Raw genomic sequence first — 21,993 nt, forward strand, 5'->3', positions numbered from 1 at the left:
TTAATGTCAAGGAATTTTTATTCACATTCTCCATTTTTGAGGAAGAAGAAATTACATACAATTTTCTGTACAATCGGAACATCAGCGTCAACAAATCAGACAGACGAATGAAGAAATTTCCCACACAGGAAAATCGGCAGTGATTGCAAAATTAAGAAACACAGGTGCAAAAAAGAAACATGGGAAACACGTTACAGCACCATCGTCGCCGGCTCAAAACCGCAGCTGTACAAAAAAAATTGTGAAGAAGATCAAAACGAGCTAAAAACTGTATGTATCACGTGACACCGCTCTAAAACGCAAATGCGACACTACGAACAAATTAACGCACGCGTGCGACAATGGGCAGTGGGTGTGTCGACCAATTACACCAACGCTGGATTATTAAAAACGAATAAAACAGAAAATAAAATAAAATGTGTGTGTAAAATATTATAATCAAATAAACTAAAATTCTTTGATGAGATACTGAAATTAATGTCGGGCATTTGTCCATTTGTCCACCAATCAGAAAACAGAAGAACGCGGGCCATCCCCCCGCCCCCGGGCGCCGCTGCCCCCGCTGAATGGCAAAGGGTGCACGGATGCGCGGATGCATCGCACACACGGGAAGCAAGGAACAGCCAGCGTCCGCGGGCGGGCAACTGAACGCAGTTTAATGACAGCAGGAGAAGGAGAGATCAGGAGGAAGACGCGTGTTTCTCGTTCTCCCACGAATGAATTTTATATCCCGTCAGAACACAGCCACACAACACAGTCCATGAAACGCCAGCCAAACTGTCCACATCATCCATCGTATACTCATTCAAAAGGTCGTCTTCCTCGTTATTAGGCGTTCAGTTCCGCGAAGCGGGTGCAGGCCTTCTTCCTGCAATTATTACATATTCTATTTATTGTTAATGATTAATTTATAATTTTTTTAATTTAATATATCAATTTATTAATTAGTAAATTAATTTTATATGTGCGGTGTAATTATATGCATTGCATGAGAGAAACGGGACGTACCATTTGCACTGCGTGCACCACATTTCGCGGTTCTCCATGCCGTACACTTTGCGGCATTTCTTCACATCCCGACCCTTCTGCAGATGGCGAATTGCCGACGGCGAAAGACTGTGCATGTCCGAGTGGCCGTATTGCGGAGCCGAAGCCTACGGAAAAATAAAGAAATAATCAAAAGTCCGTAATAAAATGGTATATGTAAAAAAAAATATATATGTATGTACCGCACATTCTTCCGCTGAACAGGTAACTTCAAAATTAAATTAATAAAAATGCGGCAAATAAATCTCAAGGTTTACAAATACCGCGCAGCTCATACTCTGTAATAACATTATCATGAAAATTATTCGACATTGACGTTGCGGCTGTAGTTTTGTTTTGCACAGTAATAAAAATAAAATCAAACCAATTAAGCTACAATATATCATAAAATAATTCATAATGCTTTCATATTTATAATTATTAGGCTAGCGGTTTTGTTTGGTTTATCTGTGCATATAATTTTGGTGTTACTACAATATTAAAATAAGAGCACCAATTTATATAAGCATTTATATTTTAATTTATTTTATTCATTATTTATTCATATTTGATTCCCATTGCTTACCGATTCCCATTCGTGGCGTTTGCCGGTGGCCGGCCGGTGCGGAATCGTGATGGGCTTGGCCGAGCCGGTCCGCGGGCCAAAACGCCCCCCGGTCCCGTCTGACGAGGCCGACAGCGTGGAGCGCTGCCGCTGTCCCCCCACCGCCGTCCCCGGCGGCAGCCGGAAGTGACTATGCGGCGCCAGGAGATCGAGCACCGGCGGACTGCTGCCGCTGTGGCTGCTGCCGTCTATCTCGTTGTAATAGAACTCCAGATCATCGGCCGGCAGTCCAGCTGACCTGTAAACAAGGGATCAATCAATTGCCGGCTATACGATCCACTGGATCATCCGCCACTTCCGGCGGCAGGCTAGTATAGGCCGTTGTACGCCTAATCGGGACTGCAGCCGGCCGTACCAATCTAATTGTGTGCTGCGCAGTTTGCTGCCTCTTTTGTGGGTTTTTGTTCTGTTTGGCGTGGGTGAGGGTGGATGCGGAGCATGCGGTGTTTACGTATGCGGTATAACCACCGGCATGGCAAAGAAAATAAAAAGAAAACATCGCCAGGGAAAAAGAATTACTGATTAATTTTTCAATGTCCAGAAAGTCATTACAACCTTTAAAAATACTCAGAATAAATCGTTGAAAAGAAAGGAGAAGAAAATTACTGCTGATAAACATAGTTTCATAAATACAAAAATAATAAAAATAAAGTTTTAAAAATAACCATTTTTACGATAAAAAAGAAAAATAATTATCGGTTAATTTTTCAGTGCTTAAAAAATTATAAAATAATACAAAAAAGTTCGCAGAACAAAATCGAATCCATCTACTGTAGAGTGGAGAAAAATTACTGCTGATAAAAGCGTAAAATTTATATATACAAAATATGAACAACATTCCGTACAGAATTTTAACGACGAAAAAATCGATACAAAATTCCAGAATATTTAGAATACACTATTCCGCTTCCGCTTCCATTATTTTGTATACGATTGATTATTGGTGAATATTCTAAAGAAATCCCCCATCCCATTCTACCCGCGATGTTTTCGTTTTGCGGATGATTAAGTGCTTTTAGCGGTGTAAGTGAACGGCAGTGCACGTGGCCCACATCGGCGTCCTGGTTACACAGCGACGGAATAATATATATATTCTACGAAGCGGGGTTTATGGACGTTGAGGGATCTGCGCGCAGAGAGAGTGCCGGGCGCGGATGGATGCCGGTGGCCGGATGGAGCGGAGGGGATCCCTTATCTGGCCAATGTGGATCAGTCACCGGAAACGATTCCCCCAGGCAGCCATAAAACTAGCCGATGCGTATCGCACTGTGTACTGTGTAGAGGAGAGTGCATTGTGCCGTTCCTGGCTGTACTGGCCTTTTCATCTCCCGGCATTCATCAGCCGCAGGATGATCAAAGTTTCCCGGCGCGCACCAACACACACTGCGTCACCGGCTTCATGATTATTAATTGGATGCTTCGTGTGTAATTATGATTGAGCCAGGAGATTAATCCCCTGTGCGCGCCCGGGATAAACAGGATGACATGCTTTTCTATGAAAAATAATTTCGGAAATACACTGGTACACAACTTGCATATAAAATATTTGTTTATTTATGCATTATACATAAATACGTAAAGATATAAAATAAGCATAAAATACATTTTAACCAAAAAATATTTATCTATTTTTTAACCATGAAATAAAATTTTATTTACGCGTCAACGTTTAAGAAACAAAAATCCCATTTTCGCGGAGCAGGTGGATTTGGAAAAACTGTAAAAGCCAGTCGAATAATTTGTATTACCGAAATCACAGAAATAAGAAAAAAATTGCTAACATCACCCCAAAAATTCGATTATTTAATTTTTGCCGGTATATGCGTGTGTATTGATTTGGTTAAACGAAGCGGTTTCACGCGCTGAACATGTACCGGCCGGCAAAGCGGTGGGCACTGTGTAAATGTGTGCGGGGTGGCGGTAATAGATGATTTCCGTGTAAGGTTATGTTACAGCGGAAGTGCCGTTTGGATGGCGTGATCAGTCCCGGTGCCGGTTGCCCCGTATTATATATATGCGGGTGTATATTGTGTGCTATTTGCACAAGCCAGCATGTACATTCGTCCCTGCAGCGACTTACGCAAAGTGCACATTCTGGATGTGCTTGGTCACACCGGCTCGCGTTGACTCCATGTGCTGACACTCCGGCCATGTGCATTGGAACACGACACTGTTTGACGGCTGCCAACAATAATTAACATCCTTAGCACGTCAGTCTTTCACCAAAAATCATAATAAATGTACAGTACATTAAATCAAAATATTTAACTGATTTAACCGGCAGCCAAATAAAAATCGTTCCATCGGCATTTAATATTTAAATTAAATAAACTGCACATCTAATAATAATATTTTTTTAAAAATATGAATGTAATTTAAATATGAATGTAATTTATGCAATGCGATTAATTTATAAATTTGCTTACTATAATTTATTTATATCATAACTAATTCTAGCATTTGTTACCAAAATAATTTCTTAAATATGGCGAAATTTGTTTAAAAAAATGTGGAAAAATACCTACCCGGCGTTTGCGGGGTCGCTCGTGGAAATCAGAGGCCTCCGGCCAGCCGGCAGCGTAATCATGGTCCATGGCCGACATGGAGCTGGCCATCTCGATGCCCTCGTCGCTGGAGGCCGTGGTGGACGTGGAGTCGTGGAACGAAGCCGGCGAGATGGGCCGGTGCAGTGACGATACGCCGCTCGTCGGGCCGCTGGAGCCGGTAGAGTTGGACAGCTGGCGCTGCCGACCCATGTTCCGCTCCGACGGCCACGAGGACCCGTACGTGCTAGGGCAAGATGTGCCGCTCTGGAAGCCGGCGTCCTCTGCAAAGTAAGCGATATATATCAGCCACCGTGCAAGTTGTTGTAAATTCGTCATCAATTTGTTTCAGTTTTTAATCTCTCATTATCAGATTTATACATTTATCGTACGAGTAACCGTTGAATATTTCGACCGAAATTTATTTAATTCAAGCCAAGGCGTTAAGTTTTCGCATTCGTAGAATATTGGTAATTTTTTATATTGCATTTTCTGGAAGGCGCATGTTACCCTGTACTATTTTGTAATTTCTGTGCATTTTCCAGGGGGAAAAATCACAAATTTTGTAATCTTTTCGCAGCGGTTTTTATGAGGATCGATTTATTTTACCGTTTTCTTTTCTTCGATCAGTTATGATTGTTGGCAATATTTTTTTTATGCGGCGCTGTGCACTGCCGCCACGACGCGGGGTGGTTCGGGTGCAGTACATTTCAGCAAAGAAAGAAACGAACGGCCTTGTGCGCATATATATGCTGCGCTGCGTTTCGGTCACGCCCATCGAGTGATCAATATCGGCACGCTTTCCGGTCGCTGCTGGCCGTCAGCAGCCGGCGTTTTGTCAGGAGCCGGCAGCCCCCTGCATGCGCCCCAAACGGCACAGCGAGCGCACAGAGATATCTGCGCAGCCGTGTAGCCCGACCCTGTTACAGTTCATCCGCAGTCGAGAACTTTCCAAGGTCTTTTAACCGTATATCAATATTATTTTTAAATGAAATTCCTCAATCAGCAGTCTCTACTAATAAATCTAATTATCGCCTAATTTATTGACGGCAAACCAAATTCATAAACCACCGAGAACCAGAAACGTGTTGATCATTTTTATTTAAATATTCGGCTATATATGCGTATATTCCTTAAAAAGCTAATGTTTTTTATCTGGACTGGTTTCTGGAAGATGCACTAAGACTTTTTTATGCCGGTTCGATCAATTAAAACAATTTTAATATGCTGAGTTGTACAGGCTGCCTGCGTTAAAGGAATGTTCTAAGAAACCCAAGAAACCTAAGAAACCCAGCGGCGAATAATTACCGTGCAGATCCAGTTGCGGCGGCATATGCAGCTTGTTCCCGGGCGAGGAGGCGCCCAGACTCATGAGCACCAGCGCCGCTGAGCACTCATCCATCAGCACATCGCCCTGGCCGTCGGCGGCGGCGCTGCCACCGCGCTCCCCCAGATTACTCTCATCCGAATCGGCATCCGGCGATTCGTACACGTCGTTGAGTTCGCGGTAGGCGCGCGTATCCAACGGACCGGGGATGGACAGGACGTCAAAGTTGGTCTCCACGGCCACCGGCACACTGCGCTTCCGACTGCAACGACCAGAATTACGCCGCATCACCACCGGCCGCATCGTGCCGTACACACACTCTGCCGTTGAATAAATAATAATAATAATAATAGTAATAATAATAATTGGGATGGCGGTGCACTTTACGGTTAAAAAAAAAAGTGCCAACAGCTAAATTTTCGCCGAAGCGATTAAAATGTGGCCACGCCGGATCAGCAGCAGCAGCAGCGACGGTTCTGTGCAGTATGCCGCGCGTATATATGCAGCTTCGTCAGCTGATCACTGGTGAAGGAACTCACTCGCTCCCTCTCAGCACCGAGCTCGATTTTCACTGCACTTAGCCCAGCTTAGCATTACAAGAGTGTACGGCCGGGGCGGAGCGTGACAAGTACGCACCGGCACGGAAAATTACCCGGCTCGTTACTTTATTGCCCTGTTCACCCGCTACAAATACAGCAATGTTGTACCGGGAATCAACAACACCGGCAAAATTTAAGAGGCGTATGCGCCAAATTTGTGTATTTTCTGTAGAATCGTCTGATTTTGCGTAATTGCGTACAGGGAAATAAGCAAGCCGCGGGAGGCTGATGCCGGTAATGCGCCCGCAACCCGGATCTTCCCCTATGGCTGGTATATATATGCGAGGCAGTGATCCTCTGCATTCGCAGGCGGCATCGACCGAACTAGGCATTCTCGGCTGTGTGAGCTTTATGCAGAAATGAGTGTAACCAGCAGTGTGTTATTTGGTGCGTGCCAGCGTCAAAAGGAATGGATGGAATTTTCTCTCGGGATAAAATGGAAATTCACCTTTTATGGTGAAAATGCTATTGATTTCACCAGGGCCAATGACAAGTGCTCCACAACCCGGCAAAATGCAGTGTGCTCCGCGTCGATGCAAAGTGTACACGATATTCGTTTTAAGCACAGATAATGCGAAAAGCAATCAATTACCAATTTATATAAATGATGTGCATAATATATTGCGCATCTCCCATTCCACGGGGCGATTTAGATAAAAGCCCTGACAAAAATAAAGAGGGGAGACATTTTTCTGCTTAAGTGAAAAATTCCTAAGCACGGTAAATTATCGTCTGTAAAATAGCTGCTTTGGTAATTTTTTTCCTATAACCGGCAAATATTTTCTGACATTTTCGGTTCTATTTCCGGTTCGTCCCAATTTTTTTTATGTAAATTATTTCTGCGCGAATTTCTGAGTGCCATCAGATTTCAATGTCATGATCAGGAGGACCGTTGACTCGGAAGCATTTTGACTGTTAGCATGTTTTTGTTATTTAATTTTACCGCGGCAGATTCCGGGCGGAAGCCATCTGTGCATTGTTTACCAGCTGATTACTAGCCCGGCTTCACAGCGGCCCCGCCCATTCGCCTACCAATCAGCGCTGTGCCGGTTCCTGCTACCCGATCCCGCCCACTTGCCGGCCGGCATATTCTCGGCTTTCCTCGCTTTTTTTCCTTCTTCTGCCGGGTATACACGGAAATTTTATACCCACCTTTTTCGCGTAAATCGCATCGCTGCGTGCGTCAATTATCATTCGGTAAAAAGTGCTGATACATTCGCTTGCTGATGTTCTCGTAAAAATAAAAATCTCGTGTATTATGGCAATGTTTGAGTGCTGCTTTTCGCAGACTTATCTGCCGATCAAAACGCTGTAAAAAATAATAAAAATAATTTCAAAAATTACATGGAATAGAATGATTTCTGACAATATTACAAAATAAACGAATTTACAAAACACCGGTCAGTTTTTATTATTTTATCTGTATATAGAATATGTTTTTATATTTCTATTTGATAAAAAATATATTTCTTTATAAAAACATTTACTGAATATCACTCGTCATCGAAATACCTATTAAAATAAGCTCCCAAATTTCAGTTTAACTATGAAACTGAAAAATTAATCATATATGCATTCGTAGCATATGCTGGAAAATGACCATTTTGCCGGTTGTTGTTGTTATTGCAGTTGGACGGTCTAATCGATATGGCAGCTGGGCGTTTGTGGCCGACAGTGCAGCCGTGTTGACAGGGTAAACAGGGAAGAAAAAAGGCCCCAGTTGGTGGTCGGCGGAATCGATAGAGTCCGCTTTCATATATTGTATAAAATACTACGTCTTTTTCTTTTTGTGGGATTGCCCACACAGTGTGCCTATACTGTGTGTCCTGTACTCGTGCCGCCACATATAAGGGGCGAAAGTAAACGCGTTCCACCGTTCCTCTGTACTGCTACCGTCACCCGCCTGGAGTGTGACGTTACGGCAATACATATGGTTAAATCTGGCGCGGTAGGTAAGTGCCATGTTCAGCCACAACGTCAAATCCCAGTCGGGTGACGGCAGTAGTACAGGGGAACGGTGGAACACGTTTACTTTTGCCCCCTATATATGTACAGTGTGTACATATATCGCTGAATGTGCGCGCTTATTAAAACGTCAAACAGTGGCGCTTATGTCACTTGACATTAAACAGGAAGCACTGCAGCCGGGGCTGGGACCGGGCGCGCTGACTGCAGCGGTATTACTGAACGCCGGCAAGAAAACACATCCAACTGGCGCGGAGATATATTTTAAAAATAACAAGCCAGCCCAGGTTCCGCATTCGACCTTGCAGCGGCCATCGTGTGGGCGGTGACGCAGCTGGCCGGATCAGCGCATTTGGTAATTACGAAAAACAAACTATCCGTGCAATACCGTGAAATATTGGTGTTCCCTGAAATTTTAAAATTAACCTGGGCCGAAATAAAATTCAACGAAAAGATTGCCAGATTTATAAAAAATAACAGGAAAAAATAGTGGGAGTATTTGACAGATTTTATGAAAAATAAAAGAAGTAAAAAAATAACTTGCATAAAATAATTGGAGACCGGCAGATTTTTTAAAAAAAACTGGAGTAGTGTATTCAAAACAGAATTGCAATTTTCTGCAAATACAAAATGTGCGCAGCCAAAGTTGTAGATGACATCATATTTAAGCCTTTAAATATGTAATATTTTTGGTCGATACTTAATTTATTTATACGTGCTTATAATATACTGAAGTGTTTAATAATTTATTTTTGTTTTTATTTCTTCCACAGCTCAAAACAAATAAACCATTTTAGTAGCAAATATAAACAATTTACAAGTGTTTTCCCTTTGGTTCACGTCAGCCCGTGAAATTCAACTGTATAAACGCCGGCGAGTGCTCGTTTCTAACGAGGCTGTATGTAATTTCCGTCGCATTTTAAGCAATTATCGTGATTTGTTTTGGAGATGGTGGTGAACGTCAAAAAGTTTTGACAGGGATTGGAAAGTGATACGGAATGATTTATGGGGGCTTTCATATAACGCCGGGTGTGCGGGCATCGCACAAATGGATCTCTGCCCGGGAAAATACATGACGGTTATGCGCGTCCATCCAGGCCGGTACCGTTCCAGCTGGCAAGCGCATCGCTGATAATTCGCTTTTAAAGCGCCCAGACACGTGCCGTTAGAATAATATTCAATTCAATCACAATGATTCACTTTTGCACGGAGCACTCAAATTGATAAAAAATATGGCCAACGCAAAAACTGAATTATGTACACACAGTATACAAAATACGTAGTAGTACTATGTACATATATAAATGGATCTTGCACTAAAAATTTCTTTACCAACACAAACAAAAAATTATAAATAAAACATTAAAATCACAAGAAATCGTTTAGTTTGTAAACCTGTAATAAATACTACTGTTTATTTGATATCTTGAAATTTCCGGCAAGATAAAGAAGCTCATGCATTAGCAAAAATTCAGCCGTTGCTAATTTGCCCGATTGGGTTAATTATGGTAAGCCAGGGGAAGGAGTTTTGAAGGTTACTGTGAAAATCGATTTTTCGCCTACAAATGCAAGCGCACCGCACGTGAGCCTCTTCATCGTACATTTGCCGGTGAATTTCTCCAACATAAGCAATTCGCATTTTCTCGCCTAAAGTGAACACGGAAATAATATTATGCCGGTTGTTATCAGAAGGAGAATTTCCGCTTGCTGTTCGCATTCGCATTAGCTCAGCAACAAGAATGCCACAGCCTGGAAGCTTTCCAACTCATTCACCGTACGTGTCATACACCGCCAATCATCGACCGCAAAAAAATTTCTCAAGTAATCAATTTCCCGGAATGTATCAAAATAAATCTCGAGAATTTTTAAATGCGAATTTGCGGAATATTTTTATGAAAATAAGCCTAACAGCAAATAAACAATTCTCTTAAAAATCGATCACCAAATGAAAGAACAGAAATCGCAAATAAATTTACTATATTGTTGTAATAAAATTTATTTAGTTTTCAGAAATAATTTTTGTTGCGAAGATCTTTGCACCATTCGCGTAAATTATGACATGAACCGATGTTCAGTGTCGACGCTGTAATTTCACTAATTTGCTTACTTTGTGGCGATGGAAAACGACGGGACCGGGAGTTCCGGCAGCGACTCCAGTGAGATGTCGTGGGGAATCTTGCCCAGCGCCAAGGAATGGTAGTCCTTGTCCTTGTCGGCCGTAATGCGAGCGGATTTGCGCGACTTAATGAGACGCATATCGTCCTGTTTGCGCTGGATGCGCCGTTCACTTCCGTCCTCTAATGCAATCTCAAACACTTGTGGACTCTTGCCGGCCACGCTGCCGACAATCCGGCCGGACGTCTCACGATGCCCCACGGTACAGTACACTAACTGGCCCACTGGCAGGCACGCCGAATTAATCGACTGAAACCCTGCAACAAATAAACAACCATTAAATTCAATATTTCAGAATTTTGGTCCATTTTTTGGTACTAGAATTTTTAAACATTTTTTTTACCTGCCCGGAATTTTTTTCTAGCGTATTTCGGAATGGTTGTAAATTGAAAGAGATCAAAAGCAATAAAAACACCGGTTTGCACCGGCGTAAATTCGCAGACCGGAAACCGGCAAGCGTTGGATTTGCGCACAGTGCTGCTAAACACGGAAAGTACCTTTGATCACTCACAGCTAACAACTGCTGACGGATGACCAAACTGTTGCCGGCCGGCACAAATACCCAATGCAATAATACACCGCTCTATATGGTCTATCAGGTAATCAAATAAAAATTTGTACGATAGAATACTAAATTTATCACAATTGACATATATTAACCGGGTGGTACATTAGCGGACGCGATAGCCGTTTGCACTGGCTCCTGAATTGGCAGAGAATATGTCAGTAATCAATTATATCGGACAAATGACCGATAACGGGGAACCGGCGCGATTACCCGGCAGAATGCAGGTCAGTTGGCCTGGCAACCGCCGCTTGAAAGTTATAAGCAGCAGACGCCCTTGACGTCCGAGCGCACGGTGAGTTATCGGTGAACTATCGCTGATAAGGTGTCAAGGTGGCGCTAGCACGGAAATACCGTTTTTACCGGGCTTATGTTTCGTAAATCCATATCCGGTTACATCAGAGAATGAACAGAAAAACGCCTTTGTAACGTAGCCTAATTTAAAATACGAAACCTGGAAAATATTGCAGATCGGCGATCGCCCATCACCGATTATTGAAAAAAAATTACTGCTTAAAGTTTTGTTTAAGGTAAAATCATAAATTTAACGAAAAAATTACAAAAATGCTAGCCGAAATTTAACTGATCATAAAAATACAAAAACAGGGAAAATATTGAAAATCAGTTATGAAATTAATGCAAAAATCACTGCTTAAATTGTTTTTAGATATAGTCATAAGTTCATTATATAACGAAAAGATACCAAAATGTAAGAGTAAATTTATATACTGTAACAATAAACCAAAGGAAAAAAAATTTCAAACGGAAATTCGTTGGATAAATTAGCTGAAATATATTTTATGCAAAATCTGGTGGGTTGCCCTTTCCAGAAGGTCGCCCTATTCCGGCGCTTATGTACACAGGATGCGCGCGTGCGGCATTGTCATCTAATTGAATAACCTCAGCACATTTTTCATTAAAGAATTTGCATATAAATTAAAGTAAATTTACGGCCGGGAATGGGTCGGCCTGCTGCCAACCATGTTCCATGGTCATTATTGGAGTGCATATATACGGCATTCAGCCAAGTGCATGCACACACATAACGGCCAACACCGCAGCAACATTAATGCACACGCGGAGAGCGATAAAAGGCAAGCGGCACTTTAGCGGCTAAAGTAATCATTCTTGTCAGCTACTGTTTCAGCCGAGTAAATATTAATTTGTACTTGAACGCCGCGAGTATGATTGTCCAACCAACGCCACGGCACTCGGGCGTCCGGGAATGCCGTGCACTGTATCACGGCAATATTTTGCACTGTACACGCAGCAGCAGCCGGTGTGAGCGAACGAACGCACAGCGAGCCCCCGAGGTGCGGTGTCAATGGGCTTCTCACGATCCGCCGGCCACGCCTCACTGCACATTACTCCATAATAATAATGCTAATCCCTGACAATTTTCAGACGGCTCGTTCAAGAAAATTAATCCGGCCAAGAGATCGTGTGGCGCATTAAGGAATTATATTCATAATTCTTCCCGTTGCGATTTACTGAAAACTGAGGGAAATCAGGATTTAATCCGATTATGCGGTTAAAATCCTAGCAGAAGAATTTGCCAAAATTCTGATTTGCTTTTAAACAATGTATAAAATAATTTTGGTATTTTTTTATAATTGCGCCAAACTCCAAAGCAAACAATTGTATGCGATTAAGTTACGTGATAAATAAAAATGTTTAACCAACGCCGTTTTGACCGCCCAGTCAAACAACTGACCACCCAGTTTGGCAGTTTAACGGCTAATGTCGCATACATCCCTAACCGCAGAAAAAAGCGGCTACCGAGTGTTTTATTCGACCGAACAATTTGACGCAATCACCAACCGGCCGAACAGGATTTTTTGGCCGCTGCTCGCCACTTCGGTAAATAAAGGATTTCAATAGCACCGCAACGAACTTGAAACGAGCCCAGCCAAGATTATCACGAGCTCCATTTCCGCGCAACGAAGGCGTCACATTAACGTGCATTGTGCGTGCAATGCATTAAAATTAACTGCCCAGCAGTTTCTTAATTCGACATATTTTTTTGTATAATGCAGTTTTCCCGTGTTCGGTTTTTCCTTATGGAATTTCTATGAGATTTTTAATACACGTACCGAACGTGCTGCATCGTTAAACGGCAAAGATGCCCGGCATTATGGCTCATAAAAGACCCGTTCAATTATGGAGAAATTCGGTCAATTGCCAGTTTATAGCCAAGTGAAAGAGAATGGCCCAGCCATCGGGTTTAAAGTCAGCCGGCATAAATGCGGTTTTTGACCCTCATGTTAAAAGTGCAACTGTTGGCCATCCGGTGGAATATTGCGGTTGGCAACTTGGCAAACAGTTGCAGATTTCTCCGCATACACAATATATATATATATTAGATTTTGTGTGCAAAGAAATCTGACAAAACTATTTCGCTGCAATCCGAAAAATTTATCGTGATAAGCTAGAAAAATTCTATTCTGTCTAAAAAATTTTTTTCGAATTTTAGAGCTACTAAAATTATTAAGAATTGTAGAACAAAATTATAAAAATTAGCTTTGCTAAAATAATTCAAATTTGCCACATTTGATCGAAGTGAAGACAGAGTCAAAGGTTTAAGCAAACAAAGCAATCTGTAATTGGACAAAATTCAATTCAAAGTCGTGCATGGTACGGAAACTGTACACTTTAATTCGAATAGCAGTGCGAATAGCAGCGATTTTCTCGATGACAAAAATTATTGTTGTCGATGTGGCACGCATCAGTGCACAGCAGCCCAGTGAAACGTGCCCATAAATCTGAGAACATTTCAAAAACCCATCAAATCCCTCAAGCAAATCCACATTGGAAATCATTATCAACAGCGCAGCCAACCGTTAGGTCAATTTTCTATCAAACGACCAGAATCTCCATGGAAATGAATGTGTGTAAGTATATTTCGTATGCATTGTGCGTAATACGGTAGTCAGCAGGAAAACGCCAGGTGTTCAACCGCGCTGAGAAAAACCAGGCCGAGTGTCCGATGGCGAGTCGGAACAGTGCCCGTGTATTACATCTAGGCTGATCTAGCCTACTTAAATTTTCACGTCGCTGCCATGCTGATACGGCCGCAGCGCACAAGCACACCTAATCAAAAACGCCACCCATTGTCATTCCATAAATCATTGTCACACCGAAATTCGATACCCGATCACTGCCTTTTGATGCCTAATCGAAAGAAAACATCGATAAAATTTCGCTTGCGGAGTCTCACGGCTGTTTCTGAAAGAGGCGAGTGAGAGAGGAACGAAGTGACGTGCCAAAGGAAATTCGCCGCAGATTTGCCTGATAAGAGGCTTCAGAAATTCGGTTTCTTCATAAGCCACCCGAAAAAAATACTTTTGGCCAGCACAATTTTGGTAGAAATACAATTTCCAAGAAAAACTACCGATAAAGTAAAAGTTAGTTAGAGAGAAAATTTGCATACTTTATTAGTAACGCGCCAACGAAATTCACCATCAATTTGAAAAGTGCCATTTCGGAAAATATGTTTTTTGGAAAGCCATCCGAAAAAAGTTTTCCTGATTATTATTGGTAAAAATATAATTTGCGAAGAAAAACTATTAATTATTTCTAAAAATTAAATAGAGATAAAATTTGCAAAATTTTTACAGAAACACAGAATTAAATTCCGAACCTGTTTCACAAGAGTCGAAGGCAAAGAACGTCCGGAATGGAGAGTTGAGCGAATTTTTAACGGCTATTTTAGCTATTGACTGAAATGACCGGCTTCTGTGGGAACCGGGAAAAGCGAACTTTTGCGAACTCAATATCCTACTAACCACAAACGACCGTTATTAAGCGGCCAGCCACGTCCTGTGTTCGGCCGGAAAATACCGAAGAATGCCACGACGAAGAATGGACCATTCAACTAGCACTAAATCCATTGCGTCGTTATGTGCCTGCTTTCCCTCTCTCTGGTTGTGTCAATCTTTGTGTGTGGCTGCACAAAACCCCATTCAAGAGGATATTTCATTGCGCGGCTGTGTGGGCAGCTTGGTCATGGCAAGCTGTTGCGTACACTTAGAGCCTACTGTACTGTAACAACGCCTGTTATTTGTGCGTACCGGCGCAGCAAAATGGACGGGCGATAGCGTGTTATTCCAAGGCAATTTGCTTGGACGCTTATCGACGCACCATGTTTCTCCAGCGACCAACTGCCGGGGCTGATCCCCTGATAAGGCGTAAGGGATTAGGAGTGGTTATTGGGGAGAGAGCAAGCGCTTCGTAATGATAATGGCCCAAAGAAAAACGAGGCTCAGCCGCGCTGTCGCCACTCGATACATACATTAGTGTCAACGAGATACACATCGCTTACACCACATGTGCGCTGCACCATACAAATTATGATATGCGTGAATGTTAATCCGCCTGGTGAATGAACAAAAACCGGTTTTTCCATCATATTGCCAATCCGATCATGCGGCGAATGCACGAGAGAGAGAGAAATACATAGCATAAAGAAAGACAGCACAGCACGGACGAGAGGTGATGTGGAGAGCATAATAGTGTTTGATTAGCGATTTTTCCTTGACGATGGACACATTTCGCGCACTGCGGCTACCGCGACACTGAAATTAATCCGGCTGATGAAATGAGTGTAGAATAAGAGAAACATCGCCGCCAGTAGATATGTCAAAACTTTTAGCGGTACACGATTTTGAGAAAACTTTTTTATTAACTTCCTCGTCAAGCAAGAACAAAAATCTGAACTTGTTTTCTGATAAATAATTTACAAAATTTATTCTTGATTGACGTTGATCAGTTCTGGCTGGAAAGTGCATTCCTTAACGAGAGAAATCAATTTTGGTGTCAAAGCGTCTGTTTACTCAGGTTGTAATTATTATAAACTTATGTTCCCTGTCATTGACTGCGGGATTTCATAGGCGGCCACAATATATACAGGTCCGCGTATAGTATAGTCGTGGCAGCACATGCGCGCCCGGTTATGGGCAATGTTTATTCGCTGGGTTTCAACTAACATCATTAAATCAGTAGGATCAACAGAACTTTGTCCAAAATGGCACCACTTACAAACATATGCCGGCATTTATTATTGGCATATTTGACTTTCCGGCCATAATGGTCGCGGTCATGTTAAACGCTGTATAGTGCCGATACTGTATACTGCGGCGCAATGTGGGTCATATTGTATCGTTAAAAATGACGGCCGGCCGTATACATATATCGGATATCGGAAGTCCGATAAGCGAGTGCAACAAGGTCGTGTAACTTTCCCCTCCTTGATAACTGTATGGAATGGGGAAAATACGGGCTGCTTGTTCAGCATGTTGACCGTAGAACACCCTGGTTACGTAACCCTTCTGGGTAGTGCGGTGAAAAGTGCTTTGATTAAAAGAAAATATTTTTAGACGCCTGTGTGACTGCGCGCACATCAATTAAGGGATGATGCGCCGGCACTTGGTAGTTGACCTTCCCCGGAATGTTTACCGCCCGATTGGCTGCTTGACGTCAACGGAAGCACTGCACGGACACGTGCCAAAAAACCCGGCAAGGAGTGCGCGCTGCGCGATAAGGAAACTAGGGCTGCTTCTTCGCACTCGCAGATTTTCAATGTGAAAGAAGGCGACAGAAGTGGAGCACATCAAGACTTTGTGCCGTTTTGTCAAAGCGGGGACGGTTTTTTGCTGTTGCGCCGGCCGGCATGCAATATGCTGGTGTGTGTGCCAGTTCAACAACACCAACCGGAAATTGCGCTTAATTAAAATCCAGCAGTGAGAGATAGCCGGCAACAGAGAGAAAAAGCTGAAGGATTTTTCTTGCTTCTAATCGCCCATCGTTAAAATACCTAATTGCTCTTGCACCACACGACAATCACGCAACAATCGGACATAAAATAAACAGACCGCGAAACGCACGCTTCCACAAATACATTTACAATAAACCACAAATTAAATCGAAATAAATTTAAATACGCTTCCGCTTAATAAATAAAACGAAAATGGCATAAAAAAGAAATGTCATAATAATTTTTGTGCGAAAGGACATATCACAAAATTTTGTTTACAAGTTAGCGATCGCATTACGCAGTGTGCTGATCGCGGCGGAAGTAGGTTCCCAAGATGGACATTGTACTGTTGCGTTCACTGCCGCGCGAGTTTTGTAGCCAGAAAAACGTGATGCAATCTGTGAATTAATTTTTGCTAAATCTGGACCGAGTAGGGCTTTATCGGGAAAATAGTATGTCAGTTTACAATAACAGGCCTCGGCCACTGCCAAATGATCGCTGCACAAGCTGATAACTGTTGGTTTTATCTCGGATTTGTTTGGAGGAAATTAGGTTGCAAATTCCCACATGAATTTTTGATTATTACCCCTCGCTGCTAAACAGCTGCTCCTTTTAATGCTCGCCAAACAATTTCTGGCCATACCCAAATATAGCCACGAATATATTGTCCCATGATTGCGTGGCCTAAATTGCAGTTTTTAAAAATACAATAAATACACCCACAAGGCAGATAAAATTACATTAAATATTTAACTGCAGAAAAGAAAAACATTTATAAAAGTTTTTGTTATTATGATTTTACTGTTGCAAAAATTTACAGACCAAAAATTTGTCAATGTTATTACGTGAGGAGGAAGTTTCTGCTTATCGGCAATGTTTTTCTCGATAGCGAAAATTATTTTTACCATTAAGCATACTCTTATTGTTCTTGATCTGCACTGCATAATAAATAGACTAGTTTGGCGTATTCAGCGAACCAGTAATGATGCACTTATCATACTTAGAAAGCCGGTATTATTAAATGGAAAAACCGGCTCGTGTATGTTAAGAAAACATTTTGTGCCAACATAAGCATAATCCAAAGCATTCTAATCTGGCCGCAACCGTGGCTCGCACTCTCTGTGCATTTTCTCTCACTCTATCTCTCTACTATTAATACGGTCATGTCGTAACGCGGTGATACTTGCACGCGGTTACATAAGCGCCCTTAATATCAACCGGCTGACTGCGCATTGCACTATTTATTACACGGGGTACATTTTATTCTCATTTAAATTTTTTTCTACCCCGGCAACACTGTCATCCGCGCAAGTAACTTCCCTGTGCGCACAGTGGTGAGCAGCTAACGCCCCGCAGGAAACATGTTCAGATCGATTAACGACATTTTGACTTGTACGGTTTTCTCGGCCTGTGTGTATATAAATGTGCACGTAGCCCCGTTTGATGCAGCGATTATGCAACCGGCATAGCGCACACACCGGCATGCAAATATACCGGCTTTTTTTCTGCTCTTTCCTTCCTTTGAATTTGTGGACAAATGAAACTGTGCGCGCCGTTGGCTGAATGTTTACCGGCCAAATGGAAGTTACCCGCATTGTTGTGTGCGCTGCTTTGAATGACGATGCAGAGAATTGGCAGCGACCGCGGTGAAAAAAAAACTACCAAACACCGAAATTCACTTAAACGCTTTGCGCACTTAATGCAAATCATGCAAGCGTATTTTTAATATTTTCAAACAAAGCCGCGCAAATTTTCCAGTACAAGTAAAACGTTTTTGATATTTAAAGTGTTTCCTAAATCACACTTCTGTTAATGATATTTTTAATATTTTTAATAACATTATTTTATAAAACAGTACTTCTATAATATTTTTGTTAATTTGCACATTTGCAAATTTTTCACACATGTAGTATTTTTCAACGATCGAATACAAGAATTCTTTGTGGTCTCTGATTTTGCAACTGCACACGAAAAATGCCGGTTACATCGCTTGATGAGAGAGTGGGTCAAGCTGTGCAGAGCACCAGCCACCGACCGCTGCGTTTTTTTCTACTAGCAGGCCCCGCTACCGATAAGGACGACGCGTAGGTAGCGAAGAAGAACAGCGATCGAGAGAGAAAGAGAGACCGGCAAAAAAATGGACACAACGCTTTTTCTTGCAGCCTGCCCTGATAATAACACGGTCTAGCAGCCGGTACGTGTTTTTCTAGCCTTCCACCACCGACACACCACGGTCACTACTACGTGTGTTGATGTATCATGCATGTGTATCTTTCTACATGAGAAGAAAGCCTTGACGCGGTTGGGTCAAGAGGCTGGACTGGCTCGGCCAATTACACCCCCCTCAACACAACACGGGGGGAACACAGGCGCCTTATCAGGGGAGTTATGCGGCAGTCGAGTGCACTCCTGTATGCACATACACACACAGTGCACACTCACACACGCACATAGAAGCCAGCAACGCACAGCTCACGCGCGTACTCCACTTCCGAGTAACAACCGGCAGCAATCAGCTGATCGGCCTAGTAGGAAATATGGGTGCTGGCTGCGTCACCGGGTGACGATCGATTCTCCTATCCACTTGGGCTTTTTATCAGCCACGAGTGTTCTATGCGTGTGTACGGGGTAAACCCTCTGCAGTGTTTCTATATACTGCTAAAAATTGCTTTTACAGGAATCACTGTAATTAACGACATACAACCGGTGAGTAATGCACAATGTTTGCTCTCGCTTGCAACGGCCGGCAACCGGCAAAAATGCCACGGCACACAAATGGCCACACATGAGTATATGTGTGCAGCCGGCATCCGAGCAGAAACCTCCCGGAAGCTGTGGCCAGACAAAGAAAAGAAAAATCTATATTTTCACTTTGCTCAAACAATACGCTATGCCTGGTTTCTATCGAGCGCGAGGACGCCCGCTTGTATATGTTATCGATGTTTTCTTAAACAGGGGGCAGCGATCGGCGGTTTCTGCTAGATTTCCTCCCATATAATTACCATCAGCCGCCGGCCTGATGCTGCTGCGCGCATCTGCCGGGTTAATAACCATTTAATGCACTAGTCCAGCGTCACGGCATCCCGGACACTGGGCGGAGCCGGTGAAATTAAGGAAAATGATACACCCGGCATTTCGGGAGAAAGCTCCGGGTTGCGAGAAACCTACACAACCGACACTCACCTTGCCCGATGATCTGGCGTTCCAGGTACCACTGCTGGTTGCCGTCGTCGAATTTGAGCAGGAGCTTATCACCCTGGGCAGGATGTGCGGCGCCGGCGAAGCTGGCACCGGCTACCTGCTTATTGGTCACATCGGCGACGGTGGCCGGTTCATAGAAGCCGGTGTCGCGCTTGGCAGCCACCCGCAGTCCGATCAGTGAGCGTTTGGCCGGGCGCTTGGAGGAGGACATCTTTGATATATATATATGGCGGATTAGCTTTCTCGGGAATACTTTCAGGGATCCAATACTGAAGCTGCGCGCGCGGGATGAGCGCGTACAATCGCTACGATTGCATCTTGTCCGCGAAAAACTGGCCGATAGTGGCTAAATGCAAGCAACGCCTTGAGAGGGGCTTTCTACAGAGGGAAATCTGCTTTCGAGGCCATTCAGCAGGGCTCACATGACTGAACAAGTAGATCACCGAAAAACCTTCGGATGTGTCAATGATACCCCGGTGCAGCATACAACAACAACATCAACAACACGCCATGACTGTATTCGTTGAGTTTTCTCTCTAAACGATCTCTACGCGCTGTATTATTATCACACAGAGCACGGTGTGGGTAATAAACTAGTAAACAGCTTACGAATGATTAGAAGCGAGGCCCTTCATCGCTTATAGCCAAACACGGAATATGCGCCCAGCGTATCTGTACGTGTATCAACTGATCAACCGCTGCAGCACGCTATAGCGCCGTATCAACTGTGCACGCTTTACAGCGCCGGCGCCGTATCAACTGCCGTTGACAGCCGTTGCATCCGTGTATGCGCCGCTTATCGGACTTGCAGCGCGTGTGTGTATGTACGCGTACGAAAGCGCGGTGCAGTGGCATATTGCGGATTGAACAAAGGCGCGTGTTTAATCGACGGGAGGAGCCGAGTGGCTCGTACTGTACTGACAGTTGAACTGATACGTAACGCTCTGCTGCGTCTTTTCTTGTGTATGTGTGTGTGTTTGATTTCTCTCTCTCTGTGCAGCAATAAGCATGCGACGAGAGAAAAAGATTCCGGATGAAGTTTGTACGAGGCAAAGAAAGAAAATGCGGTATGCGTGTGTGACTGTGTGGATTCTGTTGCGGCCCGTTCGTTAAACTTGTGCCGTGTCCAGTTGGTGGCTGCTGCTGCTGCGAGGAGAAAGGCCAATTGTTTAAGTGTATTGATCGTGATTAATGGGTGAATCGGATGAGGATTCCCCCCTCTGTCTGCCGCTGCTGATGCGCGCCCCGGTTTAGAGTGTTAATAAAAATGTGCGATGTTTGCGTAAACGATTACTTTAGTCCCGGCGAAAATGTCGGCGACGGTGGCATGTTGTGGAGGGAAGATAAATAGAGAAACACTTTTCACTGCTGTGACAATTAGGACAACACTGTTTATCACCCGACTAATTTCCGACAAGAACAACTGCCAGTTGTGACAGTGAAAATGGACACTATCGGTTAGAGTGGATTTATCAGACAGACTGGGACACGCGTTGTCACCAATGACACTGGACTGTGGAACGGATGCTTTTTAAAGTCGAAAAAGACAAAAACAATTTCGAGGTTAATGAAACATTGATAATGTGCGCTGGGTAATGAGGCATTGTTTCTGCCATGGCAGTCAATTGCCCTGGTCTCACGTGAACGACAACGATCGCGATAACCTTTCTTTCTCTCTCTGCCCTATCTCTCTTTCTCTCTCTCTCTCTGTCGCGGTCTCTGTCGCAGTTGAGTGCAAAATGATTAATCGTTCAATAAGGTTAACGTGATTGTGTACGTGTGTGTACGCTTTACAAAGACAACTGCTTGTGCCAACAACGACGCTAATCGGTTAAAACACCGGTCGGTTCCACAGTCCAAAGAAGAGAACGCCGGCGAAAATGTGTGCATACACAGTAATGTGTATACGTATCGGAGAAAAACATGTAAATTTTTCCCGGTAACAATTCTTTCCGCCGCGGAAGCGATAGAAAATTGTTATGTAAGCCGGCATTTTATAGGTAAACAATGTAACCTGTTTATTCATGTTAAACGTGACTGCACCGCTGTTTTTACGTAATTTTCCCGCTATTGTGTAGAGTCATGGTGCGGTGGAAGTGTAACATACAATGTAACCGAATTTTTCTTGGTGTATCACGCGATCAAACAGCCAGTAATCGTTTGACATGATTATTTATGGGCTGTGCGCGGAGCAATTAGGCAGTGCGGATAATTA

The 21,993-nt window shown here is 43.3% G+C and overlaps 1 protein-coding gene across 1 annotated transcript; it reads right to left on the bottom strand.

Moving 5' to 3' along the window:
* On the bottom strand, positions 1-20,429 carry LOC129584268 (zinc finger protein 704-like). Its single transcript, XM_055476393.1, has 8 exons — positions 19,761-20,429; positions 10,193-10,517; positions 5,503-5,783; positions 4,177-4,478; positions 3,732-3,832; positions 1,613-1,889; positions 1,009-1,154; positions 1-868 (listed from the first exon to the last, which is right to left on the bottom strand). The coding sequence occupies exons 1-8, from the start codon at positions 19,987-19,989 to the stop codon at positions 829-831; spliced, it is 1,701 nt and encodes a 566-aa protein (XP_055332368.1). The 5' UTR covers positions 19,990-20,429; the 3' UTR covers positions 1-828.
* Positions 20,430-21,993: the final 1,564 nt, after the last annotated feature.

Source organism: Paramacrobiotus metropolitanus, unplaced genomic scaffold (genome assembly GCF_019649055.1).
Source record: "Paramacrobiotus metropolitanus isolate TYO unplaced genomic scaffold, Prichtersi_v1.0 Parri_scaffold0000013, whole genome shotgun sequence".
NCBI lineage: Eukaryota > Metazoa > Tardigrada > Eutardigrada > Parachela > Macrobiotidae > Paramacrobiotus > Paramacrobiotus metropolitanus.

What these genes read in the sequence shown, in the direction of transcription:
- LOC129584268 (XM_055476393.1), bottom strand. Translation starts at nt 19,989, where the DNA reads ATGTCCTCCTCCAAGCGCCCGGCCAAACGCTCACTGATCGGACTGCGG. An exon ending in AGCGACCCCGCAAACGCCGG is followed by an intron (nt 3,833 to 4,176) that starts GTAGGTATTTTT and finishes TATTGTTGGCAG; the next exon opens with CCGTCAAACAGTGTCGTGTT. An exon ending in ATCCAGAATGTGCACTTTGC is followed by an intron (nt 1,890 to 3,731) that starts GTAAGTCGCTGC and finishes CCTTGTTTACAG; the next exon opens with GTCAGCTGGACTGCCGGCCG.